Raw genomic sequence first — 20,194 nt, 5'->3', positions numbered from 1 at the left:
ACTGTAGCTGTTATCTTACTTTGGGTCCTTCCAGAAGCAACCTTGAGACAAGGGTTTAGGTATACGTATTTCAGAGGTGATCTTGATAAATACCTGCAGGCGTGGGAGAAATGTGGGAGGACAGAGAAGGGAAGGTGGTCAGTGAAGGGCGTGTTATCATATTACCACTGTGGGCAATGTGATCTTCAACTCTTGGGGGAGCTTTAGCAGTCATTAGGAATGCGCACCTTCAAACAATCCCACCAGAGTGGTGAGGGGGCTAATACACAGTATCTGTTCAGTCGGTGTGTGAGCGCTGCTTCCAGGAGGTCTCATTCTCATGTACTTGGGCCCTATTGTACAAGTCTAAGTGTCAGAGGCAGCCTTCCAGGGTCAGAAAGTCAGGCCTGCTTCAGTCCCAAAGCAGAGGAGACAGGGGTGGAGTGCTGACAGTGTCTTCTAGAAGTGCTGAAGTTTATCTGACCCAAGGTATCGGATACATACCAGTATCTAATACATATGGAGTGTGTAAGAAACAATCTCCTTCCGTAACAGATTAAAATTACTTCTCTTCCCTGTTTTCATCAATTTCCACTAGAATTGTATCTTTAGCAAACATAATGACATACATCCTGTAAATTTTTTTGACAATAATGTTACGGTTATAACCAAAATGCTATTTATTCCATTATATCCTTAAAGATGATTAGGGGGTTTATCCAGAATACGTAATTCATTGCAAAATAAACACTTTCAGGTAGCTCAGAATATTTATGGTTGTTGGAGCGAAAACAAATATTTGGTTACAAATTCTTAATTTGTGGATTGCTTTGACTTTGATGGAAATACCAACTTTTTGGGCCTCGAAATATTGCCCCCAAGAAGCAACTGTTGTGATTCAGATCCTGAAGGCGGCTTCCAAGGCTTTAGCTTTTTCGGTGATGTTCTTCTGAAAGGGCATCATGAAGTCCTCAAAGTCCACCTCGTAAGTGAACCTCTCTCGCCGCAGCTCCCTTTTTCTGATCAGTTCTGCTGTTGTGGCTTCAGGACTCCAGATCTTAAATAAATTACCATATTCAGAGCAGGCATGAGTAGGAAAGCCAGCAAACATGGCAGTTATACAGACAATGCCCCGTATGGTTAATTCAAAACTATCAAATTTACTTCTAAATCTATTTTAACTTATGGTTTCCTCTTACATGACATCAGTGGTTACGTGGGGATCACTGTTTCTGATGGCGACTATTTGAACAACTGGAATGTTTTTCAGTAACCTCTGGTGATCCTCTGCTCTTCATTGTTAGGATGTCCAAACAAGGGAGTGATAGAGTTAGAAGATCATTGGGGTTTGCTATCTTTATGAATTATGGGGAAGTCCTGGGAAAATTATTTTCATAGTAGAAGGAAGAGGGGGCTGGTGGTCTCTTATCAGCATGGTTTTGATGGGCATTGGCAAAGATCGTTCCTGTTCTCCAGAGATGTCTCCACCTCTTTAATTGTGGATGTTTTAGACAGCTACTGAATAAATCCAGTGTTGCTTAGTATGAAACTCCCAAGTGAAATGGTAGTAAGAGTACGAAGAGGAAGGTTAGGGTCTGAGAAGCATCGAGAAAATGTATCTATAGCATTTGGTGATCAAATGGCTATAGGGAATGGCATTGACCAAAATATAATTTTTCAAGGACAATTAAAATGTCAATATAGAAATAGTAACAGAGGAAACTAGATATTGGAAACTAAACAAGTTGGACTTTACTGAGTCAAAGCAGTAGGACCTGGCAAAAAGACACCTGCAAATTATAACTATGAAAGATCATCTTTGGATATTTGTTTGGGTGCTCTGCATAAAAAGTATTCGGAAAATGGTATTATGAGCTTATACCATGTTATGAAGGTCTTTCCAAAGTACTTACCCTCCGTGGAATAAATGTGATATCCACTTTCTTGGTATAACCACTGGTAATCAATGAATTGAGATAAACCACATTATCCTTACGCATTTTCTTTTCCTCTGATACAGTTGGTATGGTATAAACAGATAAAAGTGGTTCCTGGAAATGAGACAAAAAAGAAACCAACCCTGTCAATTGCCAAAACCTATATGTACTTTCTAATATTATTTGCTGTTCTATATCTTACTCTGAAGCCAAGAAAAAATAGAAATAAAAATAACAGTGTTACCATACAAATTATAATTTGAAATGAAATGGAATATTATTATAACTTTGGACGGAGAAAGGTAACTAGTTTGCCTTGTTTAACTCTACTTAATTTGTAGCATCAGAGACAGATCTTACAAGTCTTTAAAATATCCATCCTTGACCTATGGCCATTGATTAATTAGAATTAAATTATCCTACTAAAAAGATAATGATGTATGTAGTAGAAGCTTAGCCGATTGATCTTCCTTCACCTCTGGCCACGTTTACTCTCGTCTTACAGGTTTATTACTCTCTACTGTTTACTGTTCTCCATGTATTTTCACCCTCTCCACATCTTACCACCTTTTTCTTCAACCCTTTCCAATGTGATAACATTAGAGCTTTTTCCTTTTGAACGTCAGCCCCATCTGATGTCTGCCAAGAATCTCCAGGGATCCTCTTCCTTCCTTAAAAGAAGCTTCTAGCCTAGAAACACACTTGGGCTTCCCTGCTAATGACAAAGTCTTGCTCTCTCCGTAATCTGCTTGGACAAAAATCTCAACCTTTTGCTGGTAGTTTAGAGGCACCCACAGCATTCCAGATTGCCAGAAACAGTCCCTTTGGCACCTTTAAAACTTTCTGGAATCATTCTGCGGGGTATCCAAGTCACAAGTGGCCCGATAATCCCAGGGTTCAGTGGTAGTCATTAAAATTCCTTAGAAGGGGGAAAGGACGGTAATGAAAGATTATAAGACCAAAATGAAGGAAAATCATGCTTGGCTTCATTCTTCTTACCCTCCTTCCCTGTCTGAGCCATTTCATCAAATCTATATGACCTAGAACCAAATATATATGTATCCAAGACCAGTTCCTTTGGTCTTGTATTTGGCTGAGCCAACTTGGTTTTTACATGGATTCTATTTGCAATGAGAACTTTTTAGAATTTTCAGTAATTGGAATTTCTTTGCTAGGTATTTTTTTTTTTTCAGTGCTGCATAACAGTGCTGAAAATATGGCTTGCATATTATTTTGTCCATGCCGTGTAACGATATGTAAATAGTGATGCTATCCTACCCCCAACAAGTTTTTAGGAAGTTCCATTTACTAAATGGGTAGTCGATCACCTTGCTTACCTCCTCCTTCTTAACTTCAGGGCCTTCAGGCTTCGCTTTAGGAGGTGGCTTGCCTTTCATTTTTTGATTTTCTGCTGGTTTTGGCAAGTTATCCAGCTTTTCTTGAATCAAACTAATTATTCTATAGTCAGCATACGCCTTTGCAATATCCATGGCAGTATGGCCTGCTCAAGACATAAATTCAGAGTTGCAATAAACAGACTGATAAGAAACCATGCAGAAAAACCTCAGCACACCAGCCCTCAGCATGTGACAATAAGGGTGATTACTACAGCCGACGGTGTAAGGTCATAGAGGTAGTTCGGTACCCTCTAAGGTGCACCCATCTCTGAACTCTCATCATGTTTTTTTAAAGATTTTATTTATTTATTTGACAGAGAGAGAGACAGCCAGCGAGAGAGGGAACACAAGCAGGGGGAGTGGGAGAGGAAGAAGCAGGCTCCCCACGGAGGAGCCTGATGTGGGCTCGATCCCAGGACCCTGGGATCACGCCCTGAGCCAAAGGCAGATGCTTAACGACTGTGCCACCCAGGCGCCCCTGCAATCTCATAATTTAAAGTGCTATTTACTGGCAACACAACATTTTCTTGTTAATTTTTTTGAGCATGTTTCTTAAAAAGCAGATAGGAAATATTGGTAGAATATTAACATTCGAATATTTGATTGATGGTTCTCTTCCCACCTTGCACACATTTCCTCTCATGTGACAATTGTACATTATTCTCCCCTTTCCCTGATACAAGGAAGTATATTCAAAAAGGCCTGGGGAAGCTGGTGTCACAGTGCTCTATGCAGAAGACTGGGTATTATGACGCCTGTAATATCCTCAGGCAGGCCTGAAACAACACCACCAGTGACCCAGGGGAAGCCCGAAGGAGCCAGAAAGGTTAATGCTCTCTCCGATCAAAAGGAAACAATGGGTTCCACTGTAAGAAAATGAAACCTCCAAGCAATGAGGTCAAACATTTATTCAAATGATTATTTCTCAGGTTGTGGATTTATGACATAAGATGGGCCCCTCCTATTTACTTCCTACAGAGAGCCTCAAACTCAGGAATTATTTTGTTCAGCTTTAGAAAGAAGCCAAATTCTACGGCCTTTAAAATTATGCCACTTCCTAAGGACTTGGTAGTTATGACAGCGTGATAACCTGAGTTATAGTCTGAAAACCAGTACAAGCCCACAAACCAATGCTTCCTGGACCACAGTGAAATAACTAAGAAATTAAGAGTGGGCATTTAGAAATTTGTGGATGGATTTGATGGAATTTTCCATCATTTTAATCTAGTGATTAAAAACAACCTTGTATTTTATTTCCCCACTTCATTTTCTAGTATATCACTTTTTATTGTACTTTACAAAAGTATCCACCCACGAGAGGTTGCAAACCTAAGAACTGGTCCTTTCGCACCAGTGATTTGAGAGGCACTGTGTATAAAACCAACTTCCAGAATATTCAATTCAGGATTGTGGTTGCAGTAGCGACTCGCAGGGAAATGTGGTCTACAAGAAGAGAATCAGAAGGAGTTTGGAACCTAACATACACTCTCCTCTTCTGACCCTAACCATCAATCATGCAAACGCGCACCTTTTCTGTCTTCCAGCTGGAATTTAGCGCCCATATCAAGGAGGTACTTCACGGTATCCAGTCTACAGCTCTCGATGGCTCTGCTCAAAGGAGTGGAGTTGTTGATGGAGAATGCATCTATCGCCGCTCCGGCTTTAACAAGAAGCTCAACGATGTCTTGTTGGCCTGCATGGCATGCAAAATGAAGCGGGGTCCACAGGAAATTATCTGTTGCATTAACGTTAGCCCTATAAAATAAGATAGATGCACAAGCTAAAAATGTGGGTTGTTCCAAGCACCAGAGGCTGGAAATGCAAAGCAGTTCCTATTACCGTTATCAAGTTGTTCAACTGTAAACCAGGGAAGCTCTGAGTAAAGTTAAACTCTGTGCCATTTCTTGACTTGTGCTCTGCATTATCTGACAGTCTTTTCTTTGCATACACACACACACACACACACACACACATTTTGTTTAGTTTTAAAAGGCACTTAGATTCCAGGGGTTACACTTTTTGCAAAGGTTAAAATTAAGGAAAATTGTATAACTGGATCCTATGAAGGTAAAAGCTGATAAGAAATATAAAAGTCCTATTATTTCATTTTGTATCTACTTTCTCTGCATGTTATAGATTTTTAAATGCACCTTCATTATTCAACTTCTAAGCATGAAAATGTATTATTTTACATGTTAGTCTTTTTTGAAAATTCACTGTGCAAAAGTTCAAATTCTCACTAATTGCTTTATACTCCCTCCTCTTGATAATACACAAATCTGAATGCTTCTTTGACCTTGGCCGTTATAGAACAATAATACCCTTTTATCAAATATGCAGTTGCTTTGCTAATAAGGGCTTTACATATTTTAACTCATTTAATCTTCAAAAAATCTGCAAGTTGAGTCCTATTAGAGCCCCATTATAAAAATGAGAAAAGTGAGACCCAAAAAAGAAACTTATGCCAGGTTACTCAGCTACGGTAAAAGAAGGAATTAAACCTGAGTAGTTGCTTTAGAAGTTCAATAAAAGTGTCATGCTTGGATATTTTACAGATACTTACAAATGAAGCAAGGAACAGGCAGCTGCTTCTGGAGGAGGGAAAGAGACATGCCTTTACAGTCATCATGACCACTGTCCCACTTGTTTGAATTTGTTAGGATCCCCACACAGGGGAGACAGATTAAAAAGCAATGTGTAAAATGAATAAATTCTAGAGAGCTACTCTGCAATATTGTGATTATAGTTAATATTGTACTGTACACTTATAATCTGTTAAGAGGGTAGATCATGTTATCTGTTCCTACCACAATTAAAAAAAAAAATTCTTTCTGCTTCTCCCTCTACCCTTCCCTCTTGCTCATGATCTCTCTCTCTCTCAAATAAATAAATAAAATCTTTTAAAAAATAGTTAAAAAAATTCTTTCGGTAATTTAAAATAAAATAAAAAGCGACTCCACACCATGTAGAGAAATCTCTAGGCAAAGCAGCTTGGTGCATAGTCGTTATTGGTAAGCCATCTCTGTGTTCCCACATTCCCAGGTTCCCGTTAGCCCACTGTCCCATACAAGATCTATCTGTAATCTAGATGTCAGGAATGAAACACTTTCTTTGTCCTTAAATGCTGGAGTTGAATGTGAACTCAGCCAAGAAAACATACCCTTTTTCAAGAAGAAACTTGACGGCGTCTATGTTTCCAGTGGCACACGCGGTCATCAGCGGTGTTTTGTAATAATTATCCTTCATATCCACAGGTGTTCCTGATTCAAACGCCTTTTTGAGAGAAGCCAGGTCTCCTGCCTTGGTGATGAAATTAATATTTGAAAATACCTTCGGTGGATCATCAATGTACCAAGCAGAGTCATCCTGAATAGGGTGTTCCGGTGGCCGGTCTCGGTTAAACCGACTGCTATCTGTTACGTTCTTGTAGGTTTCAATCATGTAATAGGGCGGCCCGCCGTCACTCCGGCGGGGAAACGCGTGGTCAGGGATGATGCAGATTGGGAGGGGTAAGACAAACTTGCCTTTCTTTGGCTTTTTGGCCATCCCTTTTTTCTTTTTCTTAGGCCCATAGGATCCCAAGACATAAGACTTACTCAAGTACCTGGTTCCTTTAAAGAAATCATTAATATTGACCCCAGCTCCCCGCAATTTTTCATGAAATTGAGCTATCATAGCCAGCTGTTCTGAGGTCACATATTCTTGCCTCTCCTCCAGCGTCAACACGAAGTCCTCCTTGCTGACTGTCCCATCGCCTCTGTCCACAAACGAAAAGGCTTCCCGAAGGAAAGTCTCATGTTCTAGCGACCAGTCGTGAAGTCTCAGGGCCCAGAGCGGATTTGGATTTTTGGCTCCTGGCCGGGCTAGCTTATTAGCGGTCCGCTCTGCCCGCTGTATTTCTTTGCTTGCTGCTTTGAAGCCGCCTTCCTTGGCCACAGTCCTGGGCGTTTTATGTTCTAAGTTCTTCCATTTCAGGTCACATCCTACGACATGAAGCATCATTATTATGAATAGTGCCTAGGCGGCTGCATGGCTCTACAGATGACTTTCATGCAAACTTTCACCCACTGGTCTAAAGTTTATCCCTAAATTATTTGTATAGAGTGATGAGCACATTCAGCTGTTACAATTACAAAATGAAGCTGAGAATTTTTTTTTTCCTGTGAGCTTCACTTTGGTGAATTCTGAGGGAAATACGTTTCCAATTTACATGCTCTGCCCCTAAAGGATTCGGAGGACATGAATCCCTATAGATATTTGAAACAAATTTCATATTGGGATACTTGCTAAGGAGACTTCCTGCCAAACAGGAAAAGAATAAGGATGGCATTGGAATTTGGCCCTTAGGAACTCAGAGTGCCGAACACTTGCTTCTTTTTGAATGATTATGACTGCAAATCTAGGTACCATCTTAAACTATATTTACCTGCATTCTCCATGCAGTCAATGTAATTTATATCGATCTGCTATTTTGTGATAGGCCATGTGAACAACCTGACAGAGGACAAAGTCATTTGTTCATCAAATCTGAAAGGATTCCAGGATTACGTTTGTGCAAATTAAGCATTAAAATTCATTTTCCTTCTTGGACCCTTCCTTAACATGACGACACCAACATTATATGTGAGGATTCCTCAAATACATAAACGTCTCTGAGTGCACTGGGAGTCTACTCAGTGCCACTAGGAAGGCTGTGCTGTCTGTAAGTGTCTTGAGACATTAAAAATCCTTTATGTATATAAATAAGTCCGACTATGACGAAGTTCCTTCTAGTGTTTTGAGCCTTCGAGAAGAAGGCTCTTCTGCTGCTTTGCCAACATCCCATAATCAAAAAGATTGTTACTCAATCAGTATGTCTGGCAACCAAAATATATGGGCAGCTGCGTGCAAAAACAAAACACGCCCCTCCAATACTTTATAGTTTTGATCCCTTGTCAAAGAGAAAATGAGTCACCAGTACTTTTTAAGATTAATACTTCCTTTGGCATTGTCAAAACTTAAAATTTTATACCAAGACTGGTCATTTTACTAGTGGTAGAAGAACTCAAAAAGAGTATTATGACAATGAGGATTCTAAAATGTCCATATTGAACAGTTTTAAGAACAGTGACTTATTAAAAACGGGACCTGAGACTGATCTTGATAGTATCATTCCATAGCAATTTTGAGAATGCTGTTTTTACTTCGCTTTTTTGCTTATTCAGGGTATCTGGGTGTTTATCTACCATCTCCCAAGCCATTTCTTCTATATTTACCCCTCAGGATCAAAGGATTTTAAAGCTGTTTTATCTTGCCTCCTTCTGCTCCCAGTTTCCTCCTAGTTAGAAAACTTTATGTGGATAAAAGACTCCAGCGTGCCAGCTTAAAGATCTGAGGCCTTCTTCTTCTCCTTTTGCCTTGGGACTTTTTGTCTCCTCCTTTATTAGTAGTAAAAATAAAGATCGATACATTCCCTTTGTGACGTATGATCTGCGGTCAAATGTACTCAGCTTACAACTGGTGTGTGTGCAGAGCACCAGCCGCCAAAGGCCCAAGAGAAAGAGAAGCCTCCTGGGCTGCTTCCCTAGAAATACTCCAAACTCCCTGCTTCTGCGCTTGGATATGGCACTTGCACTGCTTATGGGGATGTGTAAATTTCACCAGCAACAGGACCCCGGGGCAAAGGAGAACATTGAAGAAGATAGTTTAATGTGTCAAAAGAATCCAGCCTTCACATTTAGTGAAGTATAGAAGACACGAAACCCAGCGAGTTTACTCAGAAATGAGCATTTTGTTGCGAATGCATTGTTTGTTGTTGTTCTAACTGCCTTAGACCCAAGACTCAAAAGGTGGACATGTAACTGGTCACGCTTCTGCTATGGAAGTGGGTCCCCCACCTAGGATCCAGTGAAGTGATTTTACTTCCAAACATGTTACAGAACCCTGAATGCCTTCAAACCCTTGTTTTAGAAACACAGTCTAGTCTTATGACTGCCAGGAAGATAATATACTTTTCTGCATCCTTGGGCAAGACCTTTGGCATGGCCCAAGCTCTGATCAAATGTGCTTCTCAATTTGCTTTTTGTGACTTTCTTCCAGGACTACACAAATGACAGCGTAGATGTCTGGTGATGTCTGTCCCAATAATAAAGTGGTCAACATGTTAAAGTTGAAGAAGCTTGTCTTAATCTGGGGAGAGCTTTAGTTTTTAGAAATATACAGTGTTTAAAATGTCAGAATAAATTGCTGATAGTGACTGGATTTGAAAACAAGACCGATGAGACAGTTTATGGGGGGAAAAGTTGCATTTGATATATTTTCCTTTATTTGTAAACGTGTTTATTATTTGGGGGTTGGGGAAAGAGTATGAACTTATATGAGTTCGTAAAAAGTAGAAGTGAATCAGTTATTACATTCTTAGTTTTGCAGGCACATTAGTCTTATTTATATTAGTGGTTACAATACAGGATCTCTAGGTCCCAGGAATTTCTAAAATTCTCTGCTCTATTCTATTCTAAAGTCGTAGATAGACTCTAATTTTTGCCTATTTCTCAAACTGGAAAAAAAGGAAAAAAACACTACCACAAAATTCAGCAGAATGCAGTTCCAATTCTAATGAAGAGTTAGAAACTTTTTTTTTAAATAAAGATTTTATTCATTTGCGAGAGAGACAGAAAGACAGAGAGAGCACAAGCAGGGGGAGGGGCAGAGGGAGAGGAAGAAGCAGACTCCCTGCTGAGCAGGGAGGACAAGGGGCTAGATCCCAGCACCCTGGGATCATGACCTGAGCCAAAGGCAAATGCTTAACTGACTGAGCCACCCAGGCACCCTGAGTTAAAAACTTCTAATGTACATCTAGACAGCATGTAATTAATACCAGTTTGATCCATAAACTTAATTAGCTAATATTACCATTTTAAGGAATACATTAAGCTATACATACATACTTCATATTCCTAAATTAATAGTTACATAGAAGCTACAGGAAAATCTAAAGTATTACATTTCAAATTTTCCATGAAAATTTTCATTTTATTTTGTATTTCTCCCTAAAACATTTCTCCCATAATTTCAAATTATTTAGAAAAGTTATCCTTTGCACTTGATACAATTGAACACTTTTTATTAAAATAGTTAAGAATTCAGACAAAAAGACATAGTTTTCAGCATTTCTCCTTCAGACTGATGTCGACATTTTTTTAAAGGAGTTTAATAACTATAAGTGTTTTAATAATTAGTTGACCCATGAACAATCCTGTTCAGATTTTTAACGATAACCTAAAAATACTTGAGAATATGGGTTTTCATCACTTTAAGACCAGATTCATGATTTGACAGAAGGTAGAGTAGAAAAGATTTTCAATTCTCTTTTTACATCTATAACTGAGGTTGAGTTATTGAAAAAGATAAGCAACTGACAAGTGACAGGCCCAGATTCTCTGCTCATCTACAATATGGGTAAATCATAAATACTTTAAGCATAAAATTGCTAGACAATTTTACCTCGCTGAGCTATATATTTACAGCAATCTGCAAAACCACCCATGGCAGCGTAATGAAGTGGTGTGTTCCCATCCATGGCAATCAGCCCCATGTCTCCGTTGTAAGCAAAAAGAAGCTTCAATATCTGTAAAATAAATAGTAGATATTATAGAGGGATAGCAACGTACCTTCATTGAATGAAGACTGGCACCTAAACCTGTTATCCAATAGTTACTTAGGCTACACGTGGCTATTTAAAATAAAATTGAATTAAACAGAAAATAATTTTAAAAAATCCAGTCCCTTAGTTTCGTTAGCCATATTTAAAATACTCAAAAGCCACACATGGCTACTATATTATACAGCACAGATATAGAACTTTTCCACCATTGCCAAAAGTTCTATCGAATAGCATTGATCTAGAGTTTAGAAAATTCTATACTCAGCTGGGGCACGCCATCAGGGGAGAGACTCAATGACAAAAACAAAGATAATTGTTAAAGCTCAGAAAATTGAGTAAGGAAATTTTAGATGTAATTGAGAATTAAAAAAAAAAAAAAGGATGGGGCGCCTGAGTGGCGCAGTTGTTAAGGGTCTGCCTTTGGCTCAGGGAGTGATCCCAGCGTTCTGGGATCGAGCCCCACACCAGGCTCCACCGCTGGGAGCCTGCTTCTTCCTCTCCCACTCCCCCTGCTTGTGTTCCCTCTCTCACTGGCTGTCTCTCTCTCTGTGTCACATAAATAAATAAAATCTTTAAAAAATAAATAAATAAATAAATAAATAAATAAATAAATAAAAATAGGATAACATTGTTTCCTATCTCATTTCTTCAATGTCACTGTACCTATGAGATATCCTTTGCTGGTATATCCAGATAACCAGAATACTTAAGAGTTTAAAATTGAGGTGAGTCATTAGATACACACAAAAAATCAGGGAAATAAGACTATGTTGACATTATTCTCCCCACAATTTGGTCATGCCGTACATATTATGAAGATTCTATTATGTAATGGAGGCATAAAATAAAGTAGTCCTGGTTGGCAAAACTTTTAAATTGCCATAGCTAAGAATACAGAAAAACATTGTTAGTAAAATAAATGAATAAATGTGGCAAGCAGATAAAACTGAATAAAGACCTAGAAAACATTTTTAAAAAAATAATATTTGGTATAAAATAGAATTTTAGAATTATTTAGGGAAATCAAGATGGTAACGTGGAAAAAATTCTTAGTGTAACCTATATGATATTTAAAAACTTTGAGGAAAAGGTAAGAATTGGTGAGCAACAAATTTTAAAGCAAAAGGCAGATTATTACATCAAAAAAGCCTCCTTTGGCAGCAAAATGTGCAGCTTGTTTTCTCTCATTGTCAAAGGCATTCACTTCACCTCCTCTTTCCAAAATCCCTCGAACTAGTTCTATCACTCCTTCTCTTGATGCTTCCATTAAGGCCGTTCGACCTGTGGACTGGACGAGAAGCAGATCAAATCCTGGTTATACTTGTCATCTTAAATAACACTTCGGGTATACATATGTTCTAAATCCATTTGGCCTTAGATTCACACTGGCATGTTTAGTTCTCTACATCTTTATTAGTTTCACAAAGCAAATAGGAAATGAAGTAAGTGCAATGGGTCGATGTAGAGAGTTCCAATATCAGAGTCGAGGTCACACCAGATGTCCCCGTGAAAAAATCATGCTAAAAATTGCATTTTTTTTTTTGCAAAGAAAGTAGAGCAAAAGGGGAGAAATGAGGGTAAAATACATGCTAAGATTAGATTATAAGTGTTTTCTAATGAGAAAAAAATTTATTATTATTGTCTTGAAATGACTCTTGAATAATTAGAAAACTCAATAAAATTGGCCAAATGAGGAGAGGGAGCAAAATGGATAAGGGAAATAGCACAATTACATATTTTCTTTCCAAAAAGATAAATTTTTATTAGGCATCGGTGATATCTTTTCTATTTTCTCTAATGATGTTTTCCCGTTATGCATAATAAATACCAATTTTCCGAATGTAATTAGGAAATAAACTGTAAAATCATGGCAATAGAAAGATAATGAGAGTATATCATCTTAAAGCATTTTGAATAGGAATGAACAGTCTATAAGCTAACAGGATAATTTTACCGTATTTAAATGCAAAAATTGCACTACTAAGACTCTCTAATTGAAAAAAAAAGGAATATTTATAATCACAGGAATAGCCATACTGAGTTCATAGCATTTGGATTGGCTCCCTTTTCCAAAAATGTCAGGCACGTGTCTTTAACATCATGTGCTTCTTCACAAGCTCTAAGAAATATTGGTCTTCCTTCATAGGTAGAGTTGTTGACATCTGCGCCATTTTCCAGGGCAATCAATGCACAACGATAATGCCGCTTAGTAGGTAAAATGCAGTAAAACAAAATACCTGTAGAAAAATAGAATCCCCAAAGAGTACTTCATTAATAGTCTCTCTACATTTGAGCCAGATAGCAAAGAAAAACTAATAATTTTGAAATCCATAATCGGCCCGTTGAAGGTGGCAGAGCAAAGGCGTAGCGGCCTTCTTTTCCTTCTGAAACCAACTGAAACATCAAGACAGAGGGAAAAAAGAGCCAACCTCTCATAGAATTAGAAAACAGTCACAACCAAATGTGATAGGACCTGGTTCAGGGAAGAATCTGAGTGCTGAGATGTGAGCCCCTGTCAGCCTTGGGTATTTGGTATCTTGCAGTCTATACCCCACGTGCAGGACTGTGTATGCTGGAGGGGTCGTGGTGGGTTGCTGTGTCCCCTCTGAAACTTCAGAGTGACAAAGCAGATGGTAGTGAATGATGAAATATGCAGACCGACCATGTGTATAAGAAGCAGGCTGTCCATACAGCAGCATTAAGAAGAAAAGGTACATGACAAGGAGCTCTGCCATTTTGGCAACTTGTTTTGTTCCAATGAAGAGAGGAAAATGTGAAATCCCCCCACCTATGACCTCTGACATAGAGGCCCTCCGCATAATCCTAGTCAAAAATGTACTACAGATCAGGGGTATTGTTGTAATCTGGGCAAGCAACACTTAAACTCCAAATTGATTTTGTAACGACCTCACTCTAAACAGAGGCTTCATTCAAAGAGGAACAGTAATCAACAAAAAACCAGCACATGACCTATGAAAAATATAGATACCAAAAGGAAGAAACCTGATAATAAAAGTTAGGCAAAAAGTACACACTAGAAAAACTATACTATGTGAAAATTATTGACTGTCCTATTTCTATGATAGCAAAGAAGTTAAATGTAACTTTTTTTTCTAAAACAAAAGTGCAAAGATGGACCAAAACTAAACACAGGGCTTCTAGGACAATAGAAGATAAATAGGAAAAGATGAAGTTAAGCCAGCTGAACTTCGAGAAGATATGGTAGAGGAAAATAAAACCACCAAAGAAAGAAAAGTCAAACTGGAGATGGGGAAAAGGAAAGCACAAAAACCACAGTCATGGACGTGAAGGAAAAACTTGAAAATTCTAAGGAAAATGTAACAGATGATGGAAGAGCTGAAATGGTCTAAAGAGGCAAAGAAGAGTTAACATATATGTAGTTAGTGCTCAATAATAAAACACCAAGTAGAACAGAAAAAAATATATAGATACAGTAGAAGAAAACTTTCTTGAAGTGAAAACTTAAATTTGGAGATTGAAAAAGCATACTGGGGTCTCAGGAAAAATGAATTAAGAAAAATCAGTGAGGTGTGCCTAGGTAAAGCTAGGTAGAGGACATATCCTGTGAGCATCTGGGTAACAGTTCAAGTCCTCTATAAAGAGGGAAAGTCAATCTGGCCTCCAGATTTTGCCACGGCAACATTCAATAACTAAATAACTAAAGGGTCTCTACAATATCACTTGAGAAAGAAAATGGGAGTTTTTTGTATCTATCAAGCCGGCTGTTCATATATAAAAGCAGTGGACATGTAAATTTAAGGATGCAAAAGTTATTGTACTAATCTCTTCTATCATAGAAAAATATTAATGAATACCATATAAAGGGCTAATTCAATAAGCAAAGTGCAGTGTTTTTATAAGCAGTGTTTTTATGTAGATGAAAAGCTATCAAATCAGCCATTAAGACAACCAAAAACAGTTCTCTTCCCAAGAAGCAAAAATCTGTAACTACATAGGGTGGTGGGTGTTAACTAGACTTATTATGGTGATCATTGTGCAATGCATATGAAAATCAAATTATGTGCACACCTGAAACTGATATAATGTTGCTGTCAATTATACCTCAGTTTTTAAAAGTCAATCAGTAAATAACAGTAAATAAAACTACCATTCCAACAACCAAAAAAAGACCTAAAAGCAGACCATTAACCTTAGAAAACACAACATGCACACGCACACACAGCAAAATAAAGAACATATGGACTATATAGGAAAATATTTTTATACATATTTATTTATATATTTATACATATTATACCTTCATAACATAAAATAAATGACAGTTCTGAGGCCAAACCTTTGGGCCATCTAGATAAATAGAAATTGGATAAATTCTACCATTAAAATAAAAACCACAATTCATATAAAATCTAAATCTATTTCATATAAACAAATGCATCTAAAATAGGGTTACTCGGAACAGTTAAAAACAGAATGATGGCCAAGGACATGGCTGAAAATAGAAAATCAAAGACACAACAAATCATAGCAGGCGAAAGTGGGCTGAAACCACCACCACCAACGATCCACCTAGAGAATACCAGATGAGGTCGAATTCATTACAAAAGGCTCTAAGGTACTTAGGAGATGGATATCTTATCATGATGGCAGGTGCAACTCACAGTTAAAGTCTACCTGGGCTGACTCTTTAAGACACAAAGACCATGAATCAACATTCTGAAACTGTAGCAAAAAGAGAAGGCAAAGATGATAGACTGTAGAATTCGCATACTGCATTTATGGGACTGGGTAGGCATTCCTATAAATGGGAGAACCAATGGAATGGGTGCTATTAGGAGCTAGTCTAGCTTAACCGTTGAAGAGAATAGACACCATTCTGTTCTCCACAATAGACAGACACTAATTAATCACCTAGGACAATATATGGGAAAGAGCTTCTTGGCTTAGAGATTTACCTTTTCCATGTTCTGCAAAATTGTTCAAAATACAATTTAGCCTAAAGTATGTCCCACATCCTTCTAAAGATCCAGTAAGTGTTTTAACCATTTAAATGTTGGCTTGTCCTTTAGGACCAATACGCAGTGAGTGATACATCAATTGCTGGAAAATAGGATGTCAGTGGCAGAGACTTCGGTGGAATAAGCAAAGCAGTTGGGCAAGTAGCAGCCAAACCAGAGCCGCGCAAGGTGAGCTAGATTCGTCGATGTGAGGAAGACAGGGCTCGCAGGGCAATAAGCACAGCACGAGTTACACAGATTCAGGGCTCTACGGGCAGGACTAACAAGGTCATGCGTGCAACAAGATTTATATTTGTTTCAAGTCTTATTTGATATTTTTAATTCTTCCTATGTCAGTGGTCAGATTGTTTTCTCATACTTCCATCTCCCAGAACCTTGACAGGTTTAATATAAATTTGAATGAGCTTAGATATTAACCAGATGGCTGCCGCATTTGCTACCAGCATTCACTTGATCCTGTTTCTAATTTTACTTGTTTAGTTTTACAATTTTAGATTTTTATGATAAAATTTCTCAGCCTTTTTTTTAAAGCTTTTATTTCTGTTTCAAACTCCAAAAGGTAGACTGTTCTCCACCACAGTGTTTCCCCCAAAGTATATTTCGCAAAGCTCCAGGTATATAAGGTGCCATAAGGAAAAACTATTTCAAGGGTCAAAGACAAATGGAAAATGTCACTGTCTTTAGTCTGTCTGACAAATGTGAAATCAACATGTCTCAATTTGTTTTATCCAATGTTTCTCTAACGAGTTTGACAGTGGAACCAATTTTGCATGTAATGCTTATCAATATCCCAGCGATTCAGTGGTCCATGGAACACACTTTGGGAAATGATATTCTATAGAGCTTTACGAGGTTTCTTTGTTTTTTTTCTTTTTCAGGATTTAACATTTTAAAACACATTTGATCCCTGAATGCATCTGAATTTCATTTCATTATGTAATTAAATGATTGTTCTTTCCCTGTCCTCTCCTATTGTTTTAAGAAAGTCACTTATCAAATACCAAGTGTGGAGAGAATTACAAAAGCAGATTTCGTTCCTGTCAGAAAACATTAACACTAAAAAATGGGATTTATTTCTCCAGTGTGGGACTGATGTTAATGGCTTTGTACTTGAAGCAACTCCCTGGGACAACTGATTAAATCTACCAATTTATATTAAGCCTGGTGGTAATTTTCTTGGTGATTTTCATGAGGCTGTGTCAAGTCCTTCTGGAACCTTGAGTATTTTGGGCAAGAAGCTCCCAGGCATGGTGTTGAGATGAGATTAGGGAGAATAGAGTGGAGAAGTGGTGCTGTCTCACCTGAAAAAGCATGGAAATGCCATGCCTCAAGTTTTAAGTCATATTTTCAAATACATTTAAACTGACCCTAGAAAATTGGATTTTATGCCAGAATCCACCTTAGCCCTTCCAGTTCCCAACTGCAACCCCTTTCTATGTCAGACTGCTACTGAGAGGGGACAAAATCCTTTTGGAGTCCAAGTCGAGGACCATTTGAGGTTCTACAGTATAAAAAAGAATAAGAAATACTTTCCCTCATCTTTTGTTCTGAACAAGATTCTTATGTTTTATAATCAGTGATTCTGACTATGGTTATATCAGTGTGTATTATTAAAAATTCTCCACATTTAGAAAAGCCACCAAACACAGATTAATCTAACTCTAATCTTTTTAAGGGAGACATCTCTCAGAACTCATTTCCCTAAGATAGACCCTAATACCACTTCCAAATTATAGGGAGCTGGTGTCCTTAGGTACAAGAGTGAGAACCTGGCTTTTCACTTAAACTCATGAATAATTCTCTTCTACAGTTGGAAAGCAAAAAAGTGCACTTTGTGGATTTCTGGCTACACAGTGGATTGCATCTACTGGATAGAATGTTGGGATTTTTACCTTTTCCTTCATTATCAACTATAGTCATGTCAGCCTTTGCCTTGGCTAATATTTCCATGGACAGTTCGTGCCCCAGTTCTGCAGCCCTCATTGTTGGAGTACAGCCCATCTTGTCTTGCACATCAGGATGGGCACCAAGGCTAAGGAGAAAGCTGACCATATCGACGTCATTGGAAACTGAGGCCAAGTGCAGAGCACTATGTCCGTTGAGGGGGTCTGTGAAATTGATTAGTTCAGGGTATCCAAGCCTGATGAGCTTTTCTATCTGCTTCGTGTCTTTGTTCCGAACACACTGAAGAACTTTGTAGATCTGCAAGTTCTCGAGCCTCTTATCTGCTAAAGCCATACTCGACCACCTTCTTGAAAATGCTTTTCTTGACCAAAACAAAAACTATAGCAGCAAAAACAAAAACAGAACATACAACTCCAAGTTAACTTTGTCATCTTTATTTTGTTATAAATAATATTTTAAGTCTTCCCTAAGAAGAGAGGCTGTTTCTCACAAAATGTTATTACCACAATTTATTGTAACTGATTTCACAAAAAGTATTAATTACACATAAATACAGAGGATATTGAGCTAGCATAAAGCTAAAATATTTCAAAACAATTCTTTCATCATAATGAATACCAGCTTGCTAATGCAGTTTTCTTGTTAATTTAATTTCTTGATTCATTTAACCCTCCTTCCTCGACACAGCCTCCCTATTTTATCTATGAGGAAGGTAAGGCTAACAAAAGTGCCAAGGTAAGGATTTGAGCTCCCCACTATATGGCTCTGTACCAGCATGTCCTCCTAACCTAGAGACCATGGAAGGAGCCATGTTGGCTATCAGGGAGTGCGTGTTACAGAGACTGAGGCTGAGGGCAGACGTTGCACTTGGGACTCAGTTGTGCCAGAATTCCCCTACCACTTCAGTTAGTCCACACGACATGTTGGTTAATGCAACATTAGCTCAGGGTTGCAGGAGTAAATATGTCCTCCCCACCCCCCCCTTAATTTAGCATAAGCTAGGCAGCTGTGTTTCTGTCTTTTGCGATGGAAAGGATTCCATCTTACTACAAAATCTGAAACTGTGCCACCTTTTCTCCACAAACCTGCTCCTTCGCCTGCATTCCCTGTGGCAGCGAGTAGCACTGGTGACCACTTGCTCCTCTCTAGTTGTGTCTCTCTAGGCAACACCATCTCCATTGCCTGTTCCCCTCCTACTTCACCATCCACTCGTCACCCCCCTTTGCTGGCTCCCCTCCTCTTTCAGAAGCCTAACTGTTGGGGTGCCCAGGGTTCGGCCCTCAGGTCTCTCTATTCTCATACACTGCCCTGATGGTCTCATCCCATCTCATGACCTTCACCCCAATTTGAGGCTTCTGGTCGTTCACTCTTAAATTTATACAGCCATCTCTGACTCTCCCCAGAGGTCCAAAGTGATGTCTCTACCTGTTGACTCTTCATTCTCACATGGACTCTACTAGGCACATAAAATTCTGCTCCTCTCCAGAGCAGAACAACTAAGAGCACCCTAACTTTCTCCACTTCTCCCCACTTCCAATGATGCCATCACCATCCATGAGTCTACTCCGAGGAAAATACTAGAAGTTATTCTTCATTCTTTCTTTCCCCACAGATCCCCTACTCTTTAAATCCATCAGCAAACCCCATAACTCCACCTTCAGAACATAGCCCGACATCAGCAACCAGTGATGCCGTCCTCAGCCAAATCCTTGCCACAGACTCTAGGTTGTCTCACTGCTTCTTCAGGAGCCCACCACGGCCCCTTCTTTATTCAGTCCCCAGAAAAAAATCTCTCTAAAATGTAGATCAGACAAGCCCCCACCCCCAACATCTTAGCATAACTATTTTTGAACATAAAGAAATGCTGAACACGCATATAGCTACCTCTGAGATCCTACCGTGAGTTCTTCACTTGCTTTGTCACAGAACTATCGATCTCTCTGTCTATCCACCCACCCATCTTATTCTTTGATCCATTTCAAAATAAATTGCAGACATATTCCAGCATACAATATCCTTAACTGGGGTTCAATATTTGCTTACAGCTTTTTTCTCTCTTTTTTGTCTTTTGAATATAAAATGAAATGTACAAGCATTAAGTGTACCATTCCATGGGTTTTGACAAATGCATACATCTATGTAACCCAAACTCCTGTTAGGATATGGAACATGATGTTCATGCCAGGAAGTTCTCCCCCAAACAATCTTTTAAAATAAGTTCAATTGCTTTTCATTGTAATCAGAATAAATCCAAACACCTCATGATGATCTTTTAAGAACATTTTCTCTGCCCCTCTGATCTTACTTCACTCCAACCTCCCTTGATAAGGTGAT

At 38.6% G+C, this 20,194-nt stretch overlaps 1 protein-coding gene across 1 annotated transcript; it reads right to left on the bottom strand.

The window, feature by feature from the left end:
* Nucleotides 1-661: 661 nt before the first annotated feature.
* On the bottom strand, nt 662-18,233 carry ANKEF1 (ankyrin repeat and EF-hand domain containing 1). The gene is made up of 9 exons (XM_026502843.4): nt 17,848-18,233; nt 12,993-13,192; nt 12,094-12,243; nt 10,796-10,919; nt 6,474-7,296; nt 4,842-5,068; nt 3,254-3,417; nt 1,893-2,030; nt 662-1,036 (listed from the first exon to the last, which is right to left on the bottom strand). The coding sequence occupies exons 1-9, from the start codon at nt 18,191-18,193 to the stop codon at nt 878-880; spliced, it is 2,331 nt and encodes a 776-aa protein (XP_026358628.2). The 5' UTR covers nt 18,194-18,233; the 3' UTR covers nt 662-877.
* Between the last annotated feature and the right edge of the window lie 1,961 nt (nt 18,234-20,194).

The sequence above is a fragment of the Ursus arctos genome, unplaced genomic scaffold (assembly GCF_023065955.2).
Source record: "Ursus arctos isolate Adak ecotype North America unplaced genomic scaffold, UrsArc2.0 scaffold_16, whole genome shotgun sequence".
NCBI classification, from domain to species: domain Eukaryota; kingdom Metazoa; phylum Chordata; class Mammalia; order Carnivora; family Ursidae; genus Ursus; species Ursus arctos.
The sequence above is the reverse complement of the archived record's forward strand: the minus strand, read 5'-3'. Positions and strand labels throughout refer to the sequence as shown.

Coding starts and splice junctions, on each gene's coding strand:
- ANKEF1 (XM_026502843.4), bottom strand. CDS start 18,193: ATGGCTTTAGCAGATAAGAGGCTCGAGAACTTGCAGATCTACAAAGTT. Junction 13,193..17,847: donor AGTTGATAATGAAGGAAAAG/GTAAAAATCCCA, acceptor ATTTTTCTACAG/GTATTTTGTTTTACTGCATT. Junction 3,418..4,841: donor CCAGCTGGAAGACAGAAAAG/GTGCGCGTTTGC, acceptor TGTCTTGAGCAG/GCCATACTGCCATGGATATT.